This window comes from Ochotona princeps, chromosome 16 (assembly GCF_030435755.1).
Source record: "Ochotona princeps isolate mOchPri1 chromosome 16, mOchPri1.hap1, whole genome shotgun sequence".
NCBI lineage: Eukaryota > Metazoa > Chordata > Mammalia > Lagomorpha > Ochotonidae > Ochotona > Ochotona princeps.
Genome location: NC_080847.1, coordinates 57,955,068 through 57,970,333, shown reverse-complemented (window position 1 = coordinate 57,970,333; position 15,266 = coordinate 57,955,068). Strand labels below are relative to the sequence as shown.

General features: G+C 49.9%; 2 protein-coding genes across 3 annotated transcripts in view; one reads left to right on the top strand and one right to left on the bottom strand.

Moving 5' to 3' along the window:
• The window catches only part of RPS5 (ribosomal protein S5), a 154,133-nt gene extending 141,146 nt beyond the window's left edge, over positions 1-12,987 (bottom strand). The window contains exon 1 of the mRNA XM_058674938.1: positions 12,983-12,987. The gene's annotated coding sequence lies outside the window, so the exon portion shown is untranslated. The remainder of the gene's footprint in view (positions 1-12,982) is intronic.
• Positions 6,048-13,847, top strand: LOC101520051 (extracellular calcium-sensing receptor). 2 transcript variants are annotated; one of them, XM_036492726.2, is made up of 6 exons: positions 6,048-6,337; positions 7,156-7,447; positions 8,032-8,847; positions 10,407-10,619; positions 11,536-11,659; positions 12,934-13,847. In XM_036492726.2, exons 1-6 carry the CDS (start codon positions 6,129-6,131, stop codon positions 13,845-13,847), a joined length of 2,568 nt encoding a protein of 855 aa, XP_036348619.2. In that variant the 5' UTR covers positions 6,048-6,128. The 2 variants fall into 2 exon arrangements, with proteins under 2 accessions (XP_036348619.2, XP_058530852.1); XM_058674869.1 differs by having other exon boundaries at positions 10,407-10,638; positions 11,504-11,659.
• Positions 13,848-15,266: the final 1,419 nt, after the last annotated feature.

Below are 15,266 nucleotides of genomic sequence, written 5' to 3'. Positions count from 1 at the left end.
CAATTAATGTATTCACAAGTCATGTGGAAAAGAAAAATTGCAATAATCAAAATAGAAAACACCTTTTTCTACTATTTATGCAATTATGGCAAACTTGAATTGCAGGTGCACATGCCCCTTGTGTGTCTTGCTATTACAAAATAGCTGTGTGCAGATCCTTCTTCACACTGAAAGTGGAAATCCAAACTGAGAAGCAGAGTAGGCACAGAAACAAGCCAAGGAGAATTGAAGATAATGATGTTCTAATTATGCAAATGGTCAATACTTTTCCTTTACCAGTGCCCATCTGAAGTTTATATCTCTCTGGCTCTATTTTTTTTCTTTTTCTGGGAGGGGGGAGGCAAGGAGGAAGAGGGAGGAAGAGGTGAGAGGAAGGATGGAAGGAGAAGAGAGCTCTGGCTCTATTTGCTTAAACACCAAGTCATAGTACCATATTAATCTCTTTGCTTTGGCCATGTAATGCTTAGTTGATTCCTGCTGCTGTAATAGAATATATTATAATGGAAAATTTATAAAGAATTGAGGTTTCTGTTTCATAATTTCTCAAACTTTTAAATTATTATTATCATTTTATGATACAGTTTCATAGGCCTTAGCATTCACATCACCCCCTCCCCAAATTCCCTACCCACCCCCTGAGTTCCCATATATTATTACTATAGTATAGTTCTGCATAAATACTCATATGTCCATCATTGTGGGCATGGACAATGGCAGAGACAGCATTCTTTTGTCAAGATATAGTTAACAGTTTCATTGGAAGTCCAACTTTGATCTGGAAGTAGAGATGCATACTGCAATGTATCCTCACATCTGGATGTGACAGTCTCCATTACACTTTTACTATTCATCCCCTTAAATAAAAAGCCACAATACAAAATCAACACAAGAAGAAAAATAGAAATTTGCAATCCCATGAAGCTAAGTAACATGCTATTGGATATGATAGTCTCCATTACACAGTTACTGTACATTCCTTCAAATGAAAAGACACAAAACAGAATCCACAACAGGAAGAAAAGAAGAAGTTAAAAATGTCATGAAATTAAATACCATGCTACTGAATGACTGAAGTGTCATTGAAGAAATGGAAAAGAAAAGCAAGAACGTTTTTGAAGAAATTGATGCTACTGTCTGACCTATGAGTCAGTGAAGAATTTAATAAGAAAGTGTTTAAAAGAGATTAAACTAAAAAACTTAAAAAAAAATCCATGATATAGTTTCTGCTGATCTTTGTTGGTGAGATATGTCTTCTGTAGGCAACAAATCAATGGGTTTTGTTTTTTTGATCCAGTGCACGAATCTGTTTGATTGATGAGTTTACTCTATTTGCAGTCACGGTTAATATGAACGGGGTCGCAATTTGGTCGTGTCTTTTTAGTAATGGGTTGTAATTGATTTAGTCTTCCGTTGTTATTTTACTGGGATGTTCTTCACATTAGCCTTTGGTTTTGGTGGGCGCCATGGCTCTGCTCTAAGAGAACATCTATAAGTATCCTTTGTTGGGCAGATTTGGAAGAAGTATATATATATATTTTTAAAGATTTATTTATTTATATTGGAAAGTCAGATATACAGAGAGGAGGAGAGACAGAAAGATCTTCTGTCTGATGATTCATTTCCCAGGCGACCACAACGGCTGGAGCTGAGCTGATCCAAAGCCAGGAACCAGGAGTCAGGAGCTTCTTACGGGTCTCCCACGTAGGTGCAGGGTTCCAAGGCTTTGGGTCATCCTCGACTGCTTTCCCAGGCTGCAAGCAGGGAGCTGGATGGGAAGTGGAGCAGCCGGGGTATGAAATTAAAAGTACAGCGGAGAGTCCCCAAAATAGAATCAAGGGGGCAGAACAAAGTAAGGCCATGTCCAGCCCTCTTCCGCTTGTGATGGGAAAAAATGGGCCTGGAAGCCTCTGAGAGCATCCAGAATGGGGCAACAGTTTCTCTGTCACAGGGTAGAGTCATGATGGGAGGTACCGGGGTTTTCCAGATGGCAGCAGGAGACCCCACAGGGAGAGCCCGTGATGGGGAGACGTGAGGAGCGCCGCAGGTGCTTGGCATGCTGCTGGTGTGAGGGTAACTGCCACAGTTACCCCATGGGGAGAACAGTGGTGGCCCTTAGATCCTGGGATGCAGCTGGGATTCATATGTGTTTCTGCGGGATGTCTGAGCCATGTCCACCTCCAGGACTGTACAGTGAGCTCTGTCCCAGGGCTCAAGTTCTAGGGACAGAGGATTGGGAGGGATTTGTAGATGACACTGAGAGTTAATGATCTGGCACTAGACACGTCCTTAGTTATTGAGAGAGGAGGTGTGTGTGTGTTGGAGGTAGCAGCAGAGTCTGAGGGCAGCAGAAAAGGTGGGAGCTCCACAGTGAAGTGGTAAGTGCATGGGCTGGACAGTGTGCAAAGGGCTGCAGCCTGGGAATGTGGATGAGTGGTCAGCTGGCAAAGAGGTTGTGGGGTGCCAGTCAGGTTGGGGCAGGGAAGAACATGGATCTGAGTGGAGGGACAGGGGTAGAGGCCCTTTCTGCTCCAGACTAGTGGGGGAGGGGTTGCAAATTAGGTTCCAAGGCCTTGAGGGCAAAGGTGATTTCAGACACCTCTTCAGGTCAGCCTGGGTACATGAGATCGCCAGTGCACACTCCACCCTGCATCCCCAGTACGCACTCATCTCTTCCCTCAGCCTGGGTAGGCTAATGAATCAGGGGAAGTGATGATGCTAGAGGACAAGTATACCAGCAGACCATAATGGCCAGTGAATGACTGGCCAACACCCAAGCCAGCACCCCGGGGCTCCTGGCTCCTGTGGGTACAAGGTGTGCCCATCAGTAACCCTCTGGGATTGGAATGACCTTGGCCATTGGACCTGTAGCTGACAAGCTGGGTGGGTGGTGAGCTGGGTGGGTGGTGAGCAGGCTTGCCCGCTGTCTGCTAGGCAGCTTCTACTGTGTGGTTACACGGTGGTTACACATTCTCTCCCAAATGTAGAAACCCCACATCAACAGGGAACTAATCTATTTTTTGTTACTATAGCTTCATTGGAAATTAAAGATGTACTAATTAATGTCACCAAGACCCCTGATAACAGCAGAAATCATCGTTAAGATCCCGTAGAATGATGTCAGTCATCTGTTCATCTCTCTGTGACCAATCAGTTGAAGCCACAACCCCCATAATGACCACCATCGTTGTTGGTATCTTCATCATCTCCAGCATCATCGTCATTGTCATCCCTTCATCATCAGCATCACCATCATCACCACCACCAGTGATGGAAAAGTAAATAACGCTGTGATGAACATCATTGCCCAGCACAAGCAGGTTTTTTTTTGTTGTTGTTTGTTTGTTTGTTTTTTGGTTTTCTACATGTCTGTGTTTTTTCCCCAAGAGCCTTTCTAAATACAGAAAAGCTTGGGAGATTTACAAATGACCTTATTTGAAACTCGAGGGAGAAAACAAAGATCCAACAGAGAATGAAAACCAAAATTCAGTAGAGTTTGCTTATAAAAACAAAGAGATTTTCTTAGAAATAGAAAGAAATCTTTATAAAGATTTTAACTTCTCTCTCATTTTTAGAACACTGGGCTGTTGGAAATTTCTGAGTTGACAGTGAATTAGATGAAAGAAGAATTTGTGTGATACAAGATGATTAGGGGGCAACTGGGTGCACTGGGAACTGTGGTGAATCCGAGAACGCAGCCACAGTTCAGCTGCAACACAGCACCAGCTTGTGTTTGGCTGCATAGGCTCCCGCTTGATGCTGCAGGGTCCTCTGAGCTGGATTCTTTACTGCGTCGCCTGTGAACTGGGCTGGTTCTCTCCCACCTGTCATGGGACATTGGCAGAGTCTAGAAATGTTTTGTTGGTCACATTGTGGGAAGAGGGATGTCACTGTGGTGTGCACCTACTGGGCCAGAGATGCTACTAAAATTGAACAGTGCAACATTCCCAACTGCCAAGAATTATCCAGTGTGAAATGTCAGTAGGCTCAAGGTGGAGAAACCCTGCAGTTTATTGTTTGTAAAGAATACCCTCTCAACCAAGCTAGGCTCTCCAGGGGACCCATCCTGTCCTCTGCAGTGATGGCCATGTTGTCCTCATATATGTGAGGGTTACCAGGACGGGTGAGCAGATGTGTAGCAAACCTCGTGAGGGTCGCCTCTACAGCTGGTTGCTCCTCAGAGTTCTTCTAGGGTGCTGTTCTCTCCAATTCATAAGCCTTGAAATGGCTCCCTGCGGTCTGATTTAATCTTTCTACTGCTTTTTAAAAGTAGCTTGATTGGGCCCGGCGGCGTGGCCTAGCGGCTAAAGTCCTCGCCTTAAACGCCCCGGGATCCCATATGGGCTCCGGTTCTAATCCCGGCAGCTCCACTTCCCATCCAGCTCCCTGTTTGTGGTCTGGGAAAGCAGTGGAGGATGGCCCAAAGCTTTGGGACCCTGTACCCGCTTTGGGACCCTGCACCCGCGTGAGAGACCTGGAAGAGGTTCCTGGTCCCGGCATCGGATTGGCACGCACCAGCCCGTTGCGGCTCAGTTGGGGAGTGCAACATCGGATGGAAGATCTTCCTCTCTGTCTCTCCTCCTCTCTGTATATCCGGCTTTCCAATAACAATAAAATCTTTAAAAAAAAAAAGTAGCTTGATTGAGATACAACGTACAGATATTTAGTTCCTTCTTTAAAATCTGCAATTCAGTGTTTTAGTATCCTCACAAAGTTGTGTGGTCATCAGTATCTAAAGTATCAGTATCTAAACCTAGCACACGTCTCCTCACTCAATAAAAACATTGATGTCTGGGCCCGGTGTTATAGCCTAGTGGATAAATCGTTGTTTGGCATGTGTCCGGATCCCATATGGGCACTGGTTCACTTCCTGGTGCTCCACTTCCCACCCAACTCCCTGCCTGTGGCCTGGGAAAGCAGTAGAGGATGGCCCAAAGCCTTGGGACCCTGCACCCACGTGGGAGACCTGGAGGAGGCTCCTGGTTTTAGATCGACTCAGTTTTAGCTGTTGTGGCCAGATGGGAGTGGAGCAGCAGAGGAAGGATCTTCCTCTCTGTATCTCCTTGTCTCTGTATTTCTGCTTTTCCAATAAAAATAAATAAATCGTTAAAAAAAAAAAAACAGGACCAATGTCCATGGGCTGTCACACCCATTATTGCTTCTGGCAAACCCTTGGCCAAGATTAAAAATCTGTATACACTGACTATTCTCAACAATTCATATGAATGGAAGCTTACCATAATGTGACCTTTTGTGTCTTATTTCTTTCACATAATGTGCTATTTTCAAAATTCAGCTACACTGATGCACGTATCATAAGTTCATTGATTTTTATGGCTGAATCATATGCCACTCTGTGGATATATACATACATACACACTTACATATATACAATATATATATGTGTATATTTATGTGTTTATATGTATCTCTTCACGTGCCCTTTATGCATTCATCCATTGATGGACATTGCGGGTTGTTTCCACTTTTCATTAGCGTGCAAGTTTGTCTGTGGTCATAGACTGCTATTTCTCTGGAGTATGTACCAAGGGTAGAATTGGAGAGTCATGTGGTGACTCTGAGTTTAAGGCTTTGAGCACCTGCCAGACAATTTTAAAAGTGGTTATGCCATGTGCATCTGACTAGCAATGAACAAGGTCCCAGTTTCTCTACAACCACACCACAGGGTCAACCTGCACCATTCCCTAAGCCCTTCGTGGGGCTGAACATGCCTGGGAGCCTCCAGTCAGTGGCCCTGGTGCAGGAAGTGTTGGTCCAGGGCCACCTGGATCTCTGAGCCATCCCACCTGTGCACTTGTTGCTGTGAGAGGCCTGAGGGTGTTGCAGGAGGATGGGCTGTGGGCGGTGGCTCTTGGCTTCCTGAAGCCTCCCAGGGGCTCTTTGCAGAACAAGAACCCGGGGACTGTGGGCATAGCTGCCCCTGGGTTTCCCCAGCACTCAGAGCTGTTGTCCTTGGTTTGAGGGACCCCAGGGGAGTGAAGTAGCACTTTTAATGGTCCTGGGACTTGGTGGCCTCTCAGTCCCAGGTCTCTGATCAAGGAGGAGCTCCAGATAAAAGCCCTGTCGCTGGCAGGCTCAGCCTCACACAGCTGCTCTGCTCCTGTCCAGGCATGTGGCCGAGCCCTCTGCTCCCTGCCCTCGTGGGAGTGCTTTGTGAAGCAGCCCTTCCTGGGCCAACAGGCTGGCGGTTGCCAGGCAAGAGCCCCCGCTTTGACCGTCCTGGAGACGTGGTAGTTGGGGGGAGCTTCTCCATCTTTTCCTTCAACAATGTCACCCTGTTTGATTTCACTGCCCCGCCAGCAGGGTTGCCATCTTCAGAGTAAGTGGCTGCCCAGCTGCTTTGTGGGGAGCCCCCTGGGGGCCGAGGGTGGTGGCTGATTCTCAGAACCCCAACTCGGCCCAGGTTGGTCCCATCTGACCAGCGTCTGTATTGGTCGCCATATGATGCGAGGACAGCTTCTTTCTCCCTGTCTGTGCTGCATGCACCCTAGAGGCAGGCAGGGCTTCCTGTCTCTTGCCCACTGCTAGCTCTCTGTTTAGAATAGTGCCAGACACATGGCTGGAGCATTTGCTGAATGAGTAAATGTTGTGGAGTGACTAGATTTCTTCCTGAGTTGACCAAGCCCTGGGGTCCATGAAGACGGACGTTCTGGACACAGTGCTTTTGGTTGAATTGCTATGCTTGTGGTTGTCTTTAGTAAGACATTTCCAAAGTGTGTCCCCAAGTGCCTGTGTCATTTTACCTGCTCAGCAGAAGGGGCAGAGGACTTTTCTCTCGTAGTCATTTGATGCTGTCAGGTTGTTACAGAAGTTGGTGTGCAGTGATTGTATGCGTTCATAGGCTGCAGTGTGGTGTTTTATATATGTGCACGCTACGGAGCTATTAGGTGAAGCTGCCCTGTCTATAGTCACCGTGCTGTGCAGTAGGTGTGGACACGTATCCCTTCTCTCTGAGGGTGAGTTTTCTTCCCCCTGGACCAACACCTCTCATTCCCATGTCCTCTTTGGCTTATTCTGTGTGCATGTGTGGGCAGGTTTCTGGGGCAAGTCTGTGGACACTTCTGCTGACAATGTGTGTACCTAGGAAGTGCCACCTGCATTCATCCTGCGGCCCCTGTGGCCTTCTCTTTCCCTCAGGGTTTCCAGGTGGGGCTACCGTGTGGCCCAGGGTTTTGTCTTTGCCATTGAGGAGATCAACAGGGACACCCACCTGCTGCCCAACCTCACATTGGGCTTCTCCATCCGCAACTCTGGGGATTCGGTGCATGGAGGCATGTATGAGATGCTGGGCTTCCTCTCTGGACAGGAGGTGCCGATCCCCAACTATGTGTGTGGGTCCAGCCCTCCCAGGGTTGCCCTGATTGGAGATACACGCTCAGCGTTATCAGTCTCCATGGCCAGGCTGCTGGGGCTCTACAAGTTTCCCCAGGTGAGTCATCTGGAAGCATTTTCCCCTGACTGGGGAAAGTGCTTGTAGCCAGGACAATGGTAGTGCCACCTTGGGGCCAGGCTCCCTGCCAAAGCCTGTCCCTTCGCTTCTGCCATGAGATTGTTCTGAAAGAACTGTGGTGCCCACTGTGTCGATGAGCACGTTTTGTCCACTACTGTGGAACATGCGTGAACTGGGATTTAACTGAGGTCACAGGACTCATGCCACCAGCTCTTCACCCTGCTTGGCAGGTGGTCTCTGGAATTTGTCTGCCACTGTCATTTCCATAACCAAGGCCCTGTCCATGTGCCAACTTTTGGTTTTGGCTAATTTTAAAAATATGTATCTATATTTTAATTGGAAAGGCAGACTTACAGAGAGGAGAGAGGAAAATCTTCCATCCACTGGTTTACTCCTCAAATGGTCCCAACAGCTGGAACTGAGCTGATGCAAATCCAGGAGCTTCTTGGGTCTCTCACGTGGGTGCAGGGACCCAAGGCCTTGAGCCATCCTTTGCTGCTCTCCCAGGCCACAAACAGGAAGTGGAACAATTGTGACATTATGTGGCACCCCTTCCCTCCCAGGTCAGTTACTCGTCCACACTGCCCAGCCTCAGCGACAAGACCCAGTTCCCGTCCTTCCTGCGGACCCTGGCCAGTGACATCGCGTCTTCCCACGCCATAAGCCAGCTGGTACTTCACTTTCGGTGGTCCTGGGTGGGCATCCTGGCACAGGACGATGACTTTGGGCAGCAGGCCGGCTCTTTGGTCTCCCAGGAGCTGGGCCAGGCTGGTGTCTGCATTGAGTTCTACCTCCACGTACCCTCCCAGCAGTCGCTGGAGAAGGCAGATGCCATTGTGCGGAAGATGGCCAGTAGCACGGCCACTGTCATCCTGGTCTTCCTGAGCAACTCCAAGTTCCAGCTGCTGCTGCAGGGCTTGCAGCGTGTCGGCATCTCGGGCCAGGTGTGGGTCAGCAAGGGCACACTGCATCTGGGCCTGGCGCTGGCTATGCCGGGGGCCTCCCACGTATTGCACAGCTCCTTTGGCCTCCTGCAGCGGGTCAGCTGTGCATCCGGCTTCCCCGAGTTCTTTGCTCGCTTGAACCCCCGCCGGACCCCAGAGGATGGGTTCTTGGAGAGGTTCTGGGAGGTCACTTTTGGATGCAAGTGGCCGCCTCGGAGCTGGGGACAGGTGGGGAAGAGTGCTGTGTTGGGAGGTGCTCGGTTCTGCTCTGGGAATGAGAGCCTGCGAGAGAAGGCGTACCCCTTCCAGGAAGTGAGCAAAGTGGATGCAGCATACAGTGCGGTCTACAGCATTGCCCATGCGCTGCAGGCCCTGAGGGACTGTGCGCACACGGAGGGGGCGTGTGCTGACCCTCTGCACCTCCAGCCCTGGCAGGTGAGAGCAGGTGGGGAGTGGGTCACTCACTGTCCAGGCTGCAAAGGGAGACAGTGCTGGTCAGCAGGGAGGCCTCCTGGGCATCCCAGCAGGAGCACTGGGCAAGGAATCTGGGGAAAGTGCGGGCTGTGTGACCCCATGTGAGTCATGCTAACGTGGGCTTGCTCTACTCGGCGAATGCAGGATGCCTACTTCAATGGGATTTTCAACTAAACAACACAGAATTCTCAGTAGAAGTGCATCCAAATGTTTCTTGGTATCTACTTATACTAAAAAGGGCCATCTTTCATCTGAATTTCAAATTTAATTAAGCCTACTGTAATCTATCTGGTGACCCTACTTCCATGTGTGAATTCCACTAAAGTCACCTCAGAGTACGGCAAAATGATATAAAGGTCTTAGTAATAGAAGGTGACCTTGTAAGCTTGCTGGACTGCTGTTGTCCTCCATTTGGTGAGCAGTTGCTGCTGACTGGGAAATGGTCAGGCTTGCATCTCCACTGTAAAGCAGTGCTACGGTTCATTCTACCTCGTTGCATCATTGTGAATATTCATGAGCTCATACAGCTAAAGCGCTTAGATGAGAGGCTGGAGCATAGTAAGCGCTGTGTACCACTCCACGCAGTGGAGAGCGGGATTTTAGGGGAGAGGACAGAAGTTCGGGGAAAGACAAGGTTAGACTGAGCAGCCGGGGTGGAGAGGAAGCAGAGGGAAGTCTGCCAGCGAGCTGAATGAGGGCACATTTCTCAGCTTTGCCCAGCAGCCAAGACACTGATGCTGAAGTGTCCTCAGGGCCACCAGGATGCTACTGTGGCACATGAGGGAGGAGAGGGCTAGAATATACCTCGGGGTATGCGTGAGCTTGTTCCCATGATTTTTTTGTTTCAGAGTGCGAGGCATAAAAAGGCTGTATCTATGCTGTGTTGTGAAGGAATGTAAAAGTGAATGAATTGATGGGGAGTGGATGAAGAGAACGAGCAAGTCAGGGGAAGGCATGGTGAGGAAGATTCTGGGAAGAGCTGAAAGATGAGCAGGAATTAGCCTGAGGATAGGGTGGTGGTGCCAGGTTGCAGGAACGGCACCCATGACAAGAGCTGTGTGACGGGGCAGAGCGATGTGCGGTCTGCACGTGTAAGTGGGCAGGGGCGTTTCTGGGTTGGCCCTGTCAGGTCTGGATGCTACTCTGCATGTGCACAGCTGAATGGTCGCTGGAGCCAGGGCTGCCTTGTGAGTTTTGTGGGTCCCTTTCTTGCACCAGAAAAACACTAGAAGTTTAATTTCATGCCTCTCCTGATAGAATGATAACTACAATCTGGGATGTCTTCATTACTATAGATTATTATTACATGATCAAGCTTTTGTTCTGATTTTGCAAGAAGTTAAAATGAGAGCCGCTTCATGAGGCTGTGCACACATCACAAGCCTGCTGCATCCCGTCATTGAGCCGGCGCTTCTGGGGGCATCTGCTGCTCACTGCAGTGGTCGGTGGCCTGAGCCAGCTGGGAGGGATCCCAGAGACTGGCCCAGGCAGTTCTACGACGTCACTCTTCCTTCTCCCAGCTTCTTCACCCCCTCAGAAAGGTGCATTTCTGGACCCCAGATGGGGAAGAGATCAAGTTTGATGCCAACGGAGATTTACTTACCAAATTTGACATCCACTATGGGCAGAAGACTGCTAACGGCCTCTTCCACTTTGTCCACATAGGCGTGATGGACCCAAGAGCCCCTCCGGGGAATAGGGTGACGGTCCACCTGAGGAAGGAGAATCTGCAAGTAAGCAATCCATGTGCCTGTCCAACCCCGAGCCATAGTGTGTCAGAGTCAGGGAAGAGCTCAGTGCCATCGCTGTGTCCCCTCAAGCACAGAGTGGACGTGACTCTCACTGGGGCCAGGCATCCCCCAGACATGGTGTGTCAGGGACAGCGGAAAACCTGGGGTCAGTGCTCTGTGTCCCGTTATGCACAGAGTCGATGTGGCTCTCCCTGGGACCAGGCATGTCAGCTGTGCTGTGGAGGTTTCCCCTTTGCTTACCACTAGATAGAAGCTTCTCAAAGGCATGGAATTACATTAGAGCCTAAGTCAGAATTTCCTCCAGAGTGTTCTCCATGTCTTATTCAGGGACCTGTTCAATGAAGAATGGACAATAGCACCAGGTGTATCCCTCTGGGTGTCAGGAGTGTGAGCAGAACAGGTGTTACCATTGCGCTTCTTAACAGATGTAGTTGCTGTGTGGGTGTTTTTCTGGCTGCTAGCATCAGCCTCTGGTCACATAGTCTCTCCTCGAAGAACTCTCATCCGAGGTGACCTCAGAGCTTTCCCAAGAGCCAACATTCTTTACTTCTCAAAGACCTTCTGTCCTTCTGCTTCCTCCCTGCGATGCAGCCTGGAGGTGGGGATAGGCTGAGGGAGGCAGAACCCTCCCTTTCCAGGTCTTGTGTCGACAGGAGTACCTTGCAGTTGTGATGTAGGAGTCTCAGACTGGAAAGGCACCAGTTGGTGCGGGGTAACTGAGCGCTGCCGCTGTGAGCCACGTGAGTTGGGGGGAGCCCCTCCTCTGTTGGCCTCCTCTGATCCGGCTGAGGCGACCTTCCTCCCCAGGGAGCCTCCATCGGGGTGGGGAAGGAGATGAGGCTGCTCCACCGAGCTGCGCCCTGCAGCCCTGACCATGCCCCTGCTTCTCCATCCTCAGGTCCCCAGCTCTGTCTGCAGCAGCAGTTGTGCTCCAGGGTTCAGCCAGGTCCCCCAGCAGGGAGCTCCCCAGTGCTGTTTTGACTGCAGCCCTTGCCCTGAGGGACAGTTCGCAGACCAAAGAGGTGAGGGTCCAGCCAGGTGCCTTGAACTTGTCCATCTCTCAGTGCAAGAAGGTGTTGAACAGCCTCTGCTTTGACATTTAGACATGGGGATGCAGGCTAGGAATTGCTGTACACGATTATAATGGTTACAAGTATTCTTGGGTAACTGTTCACTGAACTATCCCATACAGACAGATGCATGGATCATAAAATGAGTGTACAGCCTGAATAATTCTCACCTCCCTAATCAGGAAACAGAGACATACCTTCCATCCCCAAACACCTCACCTCCACTGTGGCCCTTGTCTCACCTAGGGAACCACCATACTGATTTCCGTGGGTGTCTAGGGGTTTGCCTGTTGTGTCAACATCCTGTAGATGGAGCTGCAGTGGCTGTTCTTTTGCATCTGATTTTTCCTCCATGTTGAGTTTCTGAGGTTCATCCCAAGATGCGTGTGTGTGGAGGCGTGTGAGTGTGGGGGTGGGTGGGTGTGCATATGTGTACATGTGTGGGAGGGTGCATGTGTGGGTGTAGGGTGTGTGTAGAGTGCACATGTGCGTACATGTGTGGGAATGGTGTGTGTACTTGTGTGGCTGTAGGCTGCATGTGTGTCCATGTGTCTGTCCACACGTGTACATAGGTGTGGGGATGCTTGTGTGGGGTGGTGTGTGTGTGTGTGTGTGGTGGGTTGTGTGTATACGTGTGGGTGTGCATGTGTGGGTGTGTGTTTATGGCAGTGGGTGTGCATGTATGGGCATGTGCGCACTCATGTGTATACAGGTATGGGGTGTGTGCATGTATGTGTGTGTGTGGTTGCAGCCCTCTTCCTATAGCAGGTAACTGCCTTCATCCATTTGCTCAGCATGTGGAATTTGAGTTTTGTTCAGGTCTGTAATAGGCAGTGCTCTTGTGTCTGCTGTCTTGTTCTCTTTATAGCACTGCACACCCACAAGAACTTAGGAGTATAAGGTCCCTGCTCCCGCACAGCTTCTACCATGCCATTCCAGAGTGGGGACAAAAACTCTTGTGTGTAAACTCAGCTCATAGCAATTGCTAATAAGGACAGTTACTGCCACTACTTGACAAAGCAAAACAAACAAAAACTACAAGTACATGAATGTGGTGTGTGCATTTTTCCTCTTGTATTGGGCTCTACTGTGGGGCACCTCAGCAATGGTAGCTGAGAGCTTCGTACGTGTGTCAGTATGCTTGGTGTGGAGGGGGCTTGCCTCCAACAGGGCTGGGGTCATGGCTGCCACATGGCTGACCTGGGGCTGGTGTGTGTCTCCCACAGACATGAAGAGCTGCCTTCCGTGTCCCAAGGAGCAGTATTCGAGCCACACCAGAGACCGCTGCCTGCCCAAGACAGAGACCTTCCTGGCCTTTGGTGAGCCCCTGGGACTCACACTGGCCTCTGTGGCACTCATGCTGGCTGGCTTGGCTGTGCTGGTCCTTGGGGTATTCCTGAAGCATTGGGACACTCCTGTGGTCAGAGCCAACAACAGGGCCCTCAGCTGCACACTCCTCACCTCTCTGGCGCTCTGTGCCCTCTGTCCACTGCTCTTCCTTGGCCGTCCGACCACTGCCACCTGCCTCCTCCGCCAGAGCACCTTTGCTGTTGTGTTCACGGTGGCTGTCTCCTCCATCCTGGCCAAGACCCTCACTGTGGTCCTGGCATTCAGGGTCACCCGGCCAGGAGGCCAGGCCCAGGTATGCCTGGGACCAAGTTCCTCCTCCTCCGTGGTCCTCCTGGCCTCCTTGATGCAGGTTGTTCTCTGTGGTGCCTGGCTGGGCACCTCCCCACCATTCCCAGACCAAGACATGGCCTCTGAGCTCAGCCAGGTTGTCCTCTATTGCCAGGAGGGTTCTGGGCTCGCCTTCTCCTGCATCCTGGCCTATCTGGGTGTCCTGGCAGCGGGCACCTTCTGTGTGGCATTTCTGGGCAGGGACTTGCCCGATGCCTTTAATGAGACAAGGTTCCTCACCTTCAGCATGCTACTGTTCTGCAGCATCTGGACAGCCTTCCTGCCCCTGTACCATAGCGCCCGGGGCAAGCATACTGTGGCCGTGGAGGTCTTCTCCATCTTGGCCTCTACTGCAGGGCTGCTGGGTGGCATCTTCCTCCCCAAGTGTTACATCATCTTGCTGAGGCCCGAGAGGAACACTTTGGCTTGGGTGAAGCATGGGCGTCAGGCTCAGCAGGAATGAAGCAGAGCCAGGAGCTGCCAGCTGGTGGTCTCCCCAGGCCTGGGGAGCCATTCCTTGGGGAAGACCTTGGGGCCACAGACCTTGGGTCCATTATTCTTATGGGGTCAAAAGAGACTCTACGCATGCCCTAGACGGAAACAGAAGAGCACATAGATAATTTTAGTGAAAGTCAGACTGTTGGATTACTTTTCTTTCATTCTTTCTCTCTCTTTTGTTTTAACTGTCAAAATTGCTTTGCTTTCACAACAAACTAAAAAAGACACACCAGTGTCAGTGTGACTTTGTAGAAGTGGGTGTGTGGCAGAGGGCATTTGGTGTGGCCACTTGGGATGCTGGCATTCCATATCAAGAGTACCTGGGTTTGCATTCTGGATTCTCTTCTGATGCCAGCTTCCTGCTAACTCACAGCTTGGGAGGCGGCAAGTGATGGCTCGAAACATGAGCCCCTGTCTTCCATACAGGAGCGCTGGATTGTGTTCCAGGCTCCTTGCTCTAGCCTGGTCCAGCCCTGGCTGCTAGGAGCAATTAGGGAAAGAACCAGCAAATGGAAGATATGTTTCTCTGTGTGTCTGTGCCTTTGAAATAAAATGAAACAATCATTTGAAAAGGAGCAAGCATTGTGGTGTATCAGTCAGCATACTGTTTGGGATGCCTACCTGCCAAGTAGAAGGGCTGGGGACTGAGTCCAACCCAGATTTCTGTTCTGTGGTAAGTTACGGCTCTTGTAGCTGGGTTCCTGCCACCCACATGGGAGGTGAGGATGAGCTCCAAGATCCTGCTTTGGTTTGGACCATCCTTTGTTGCTGGCATTTGGGGAGCAAACCAGCAGGCAGAAAATCTGTCTCTATCACTCTTTCAAATAAGAAACTCTTTCAAAAAATGGGCTCTATGTTGTAGCAGAAAGGAGGAAGGGAAACAAACATGGTGGTCAACAAATGAGTTCGAGAAAGAAATTGTCCAAGTAGAAGGAAGGCTGTAATAAAGATGAAAGCAGAAAACACATGGTAAAAGATAAGCGACTGGGAAAACCAAATTCCAAGCTAACATAAGGACTAAGTAGTAATTTGCAGCATTGAAAAGAAAAAGGGAAATAAAAAGTACAATATCAATGATTTGTACATTTTGTAGTAATACATTTAGATAGAATGGCAGTTTTCTTGGAAAATGTCCTGGCATAAATCTTTAAAAACGTAATATTGAACGGCGAAGACACAAAAAAGCTAAATAGACCAAAAATTTCAGATTACACTTAATAAGTCCTGAAAGAATTACATCAGAAATAGTCCCAAACCCAAACTCCAATTTGGGGTGCTTCCGGCCGAACCGGACGTTTGACGTCCGGAACTACTACTCCCAGCAGACCTCGCGACGCGCCCTGGTCGCTGCCGGGGGAGCGACCGCCATTGTCCGCGGCCGATG

Excerpts from the sequence above, each read along its gene's own strand:
- LOC101520051 (XM_058674869.1), top strand. The coding sequence starts at position 6,129 with ATGTGGCCGAGCCCTCTGCTCCCTGCCCTCGTGGGAGTGCTTTGTGAA. Across the intron at positions 10,639-11,503 it reads AGTAAGCAATCCATGTGCCT|CCCTGACCATGCCCCTGCTT; the intron begins GTCCAACCCCGA and ends TGCGCCCTGCAG. Across the intron at positions 11,660-12,933 it reads ACAGTTCGCAGACCAAAGAG|ACATGAAGAGCTGCCTTCCG; the intron begins GTGAGGGTCCAG and ends TGTCTCCCACAG.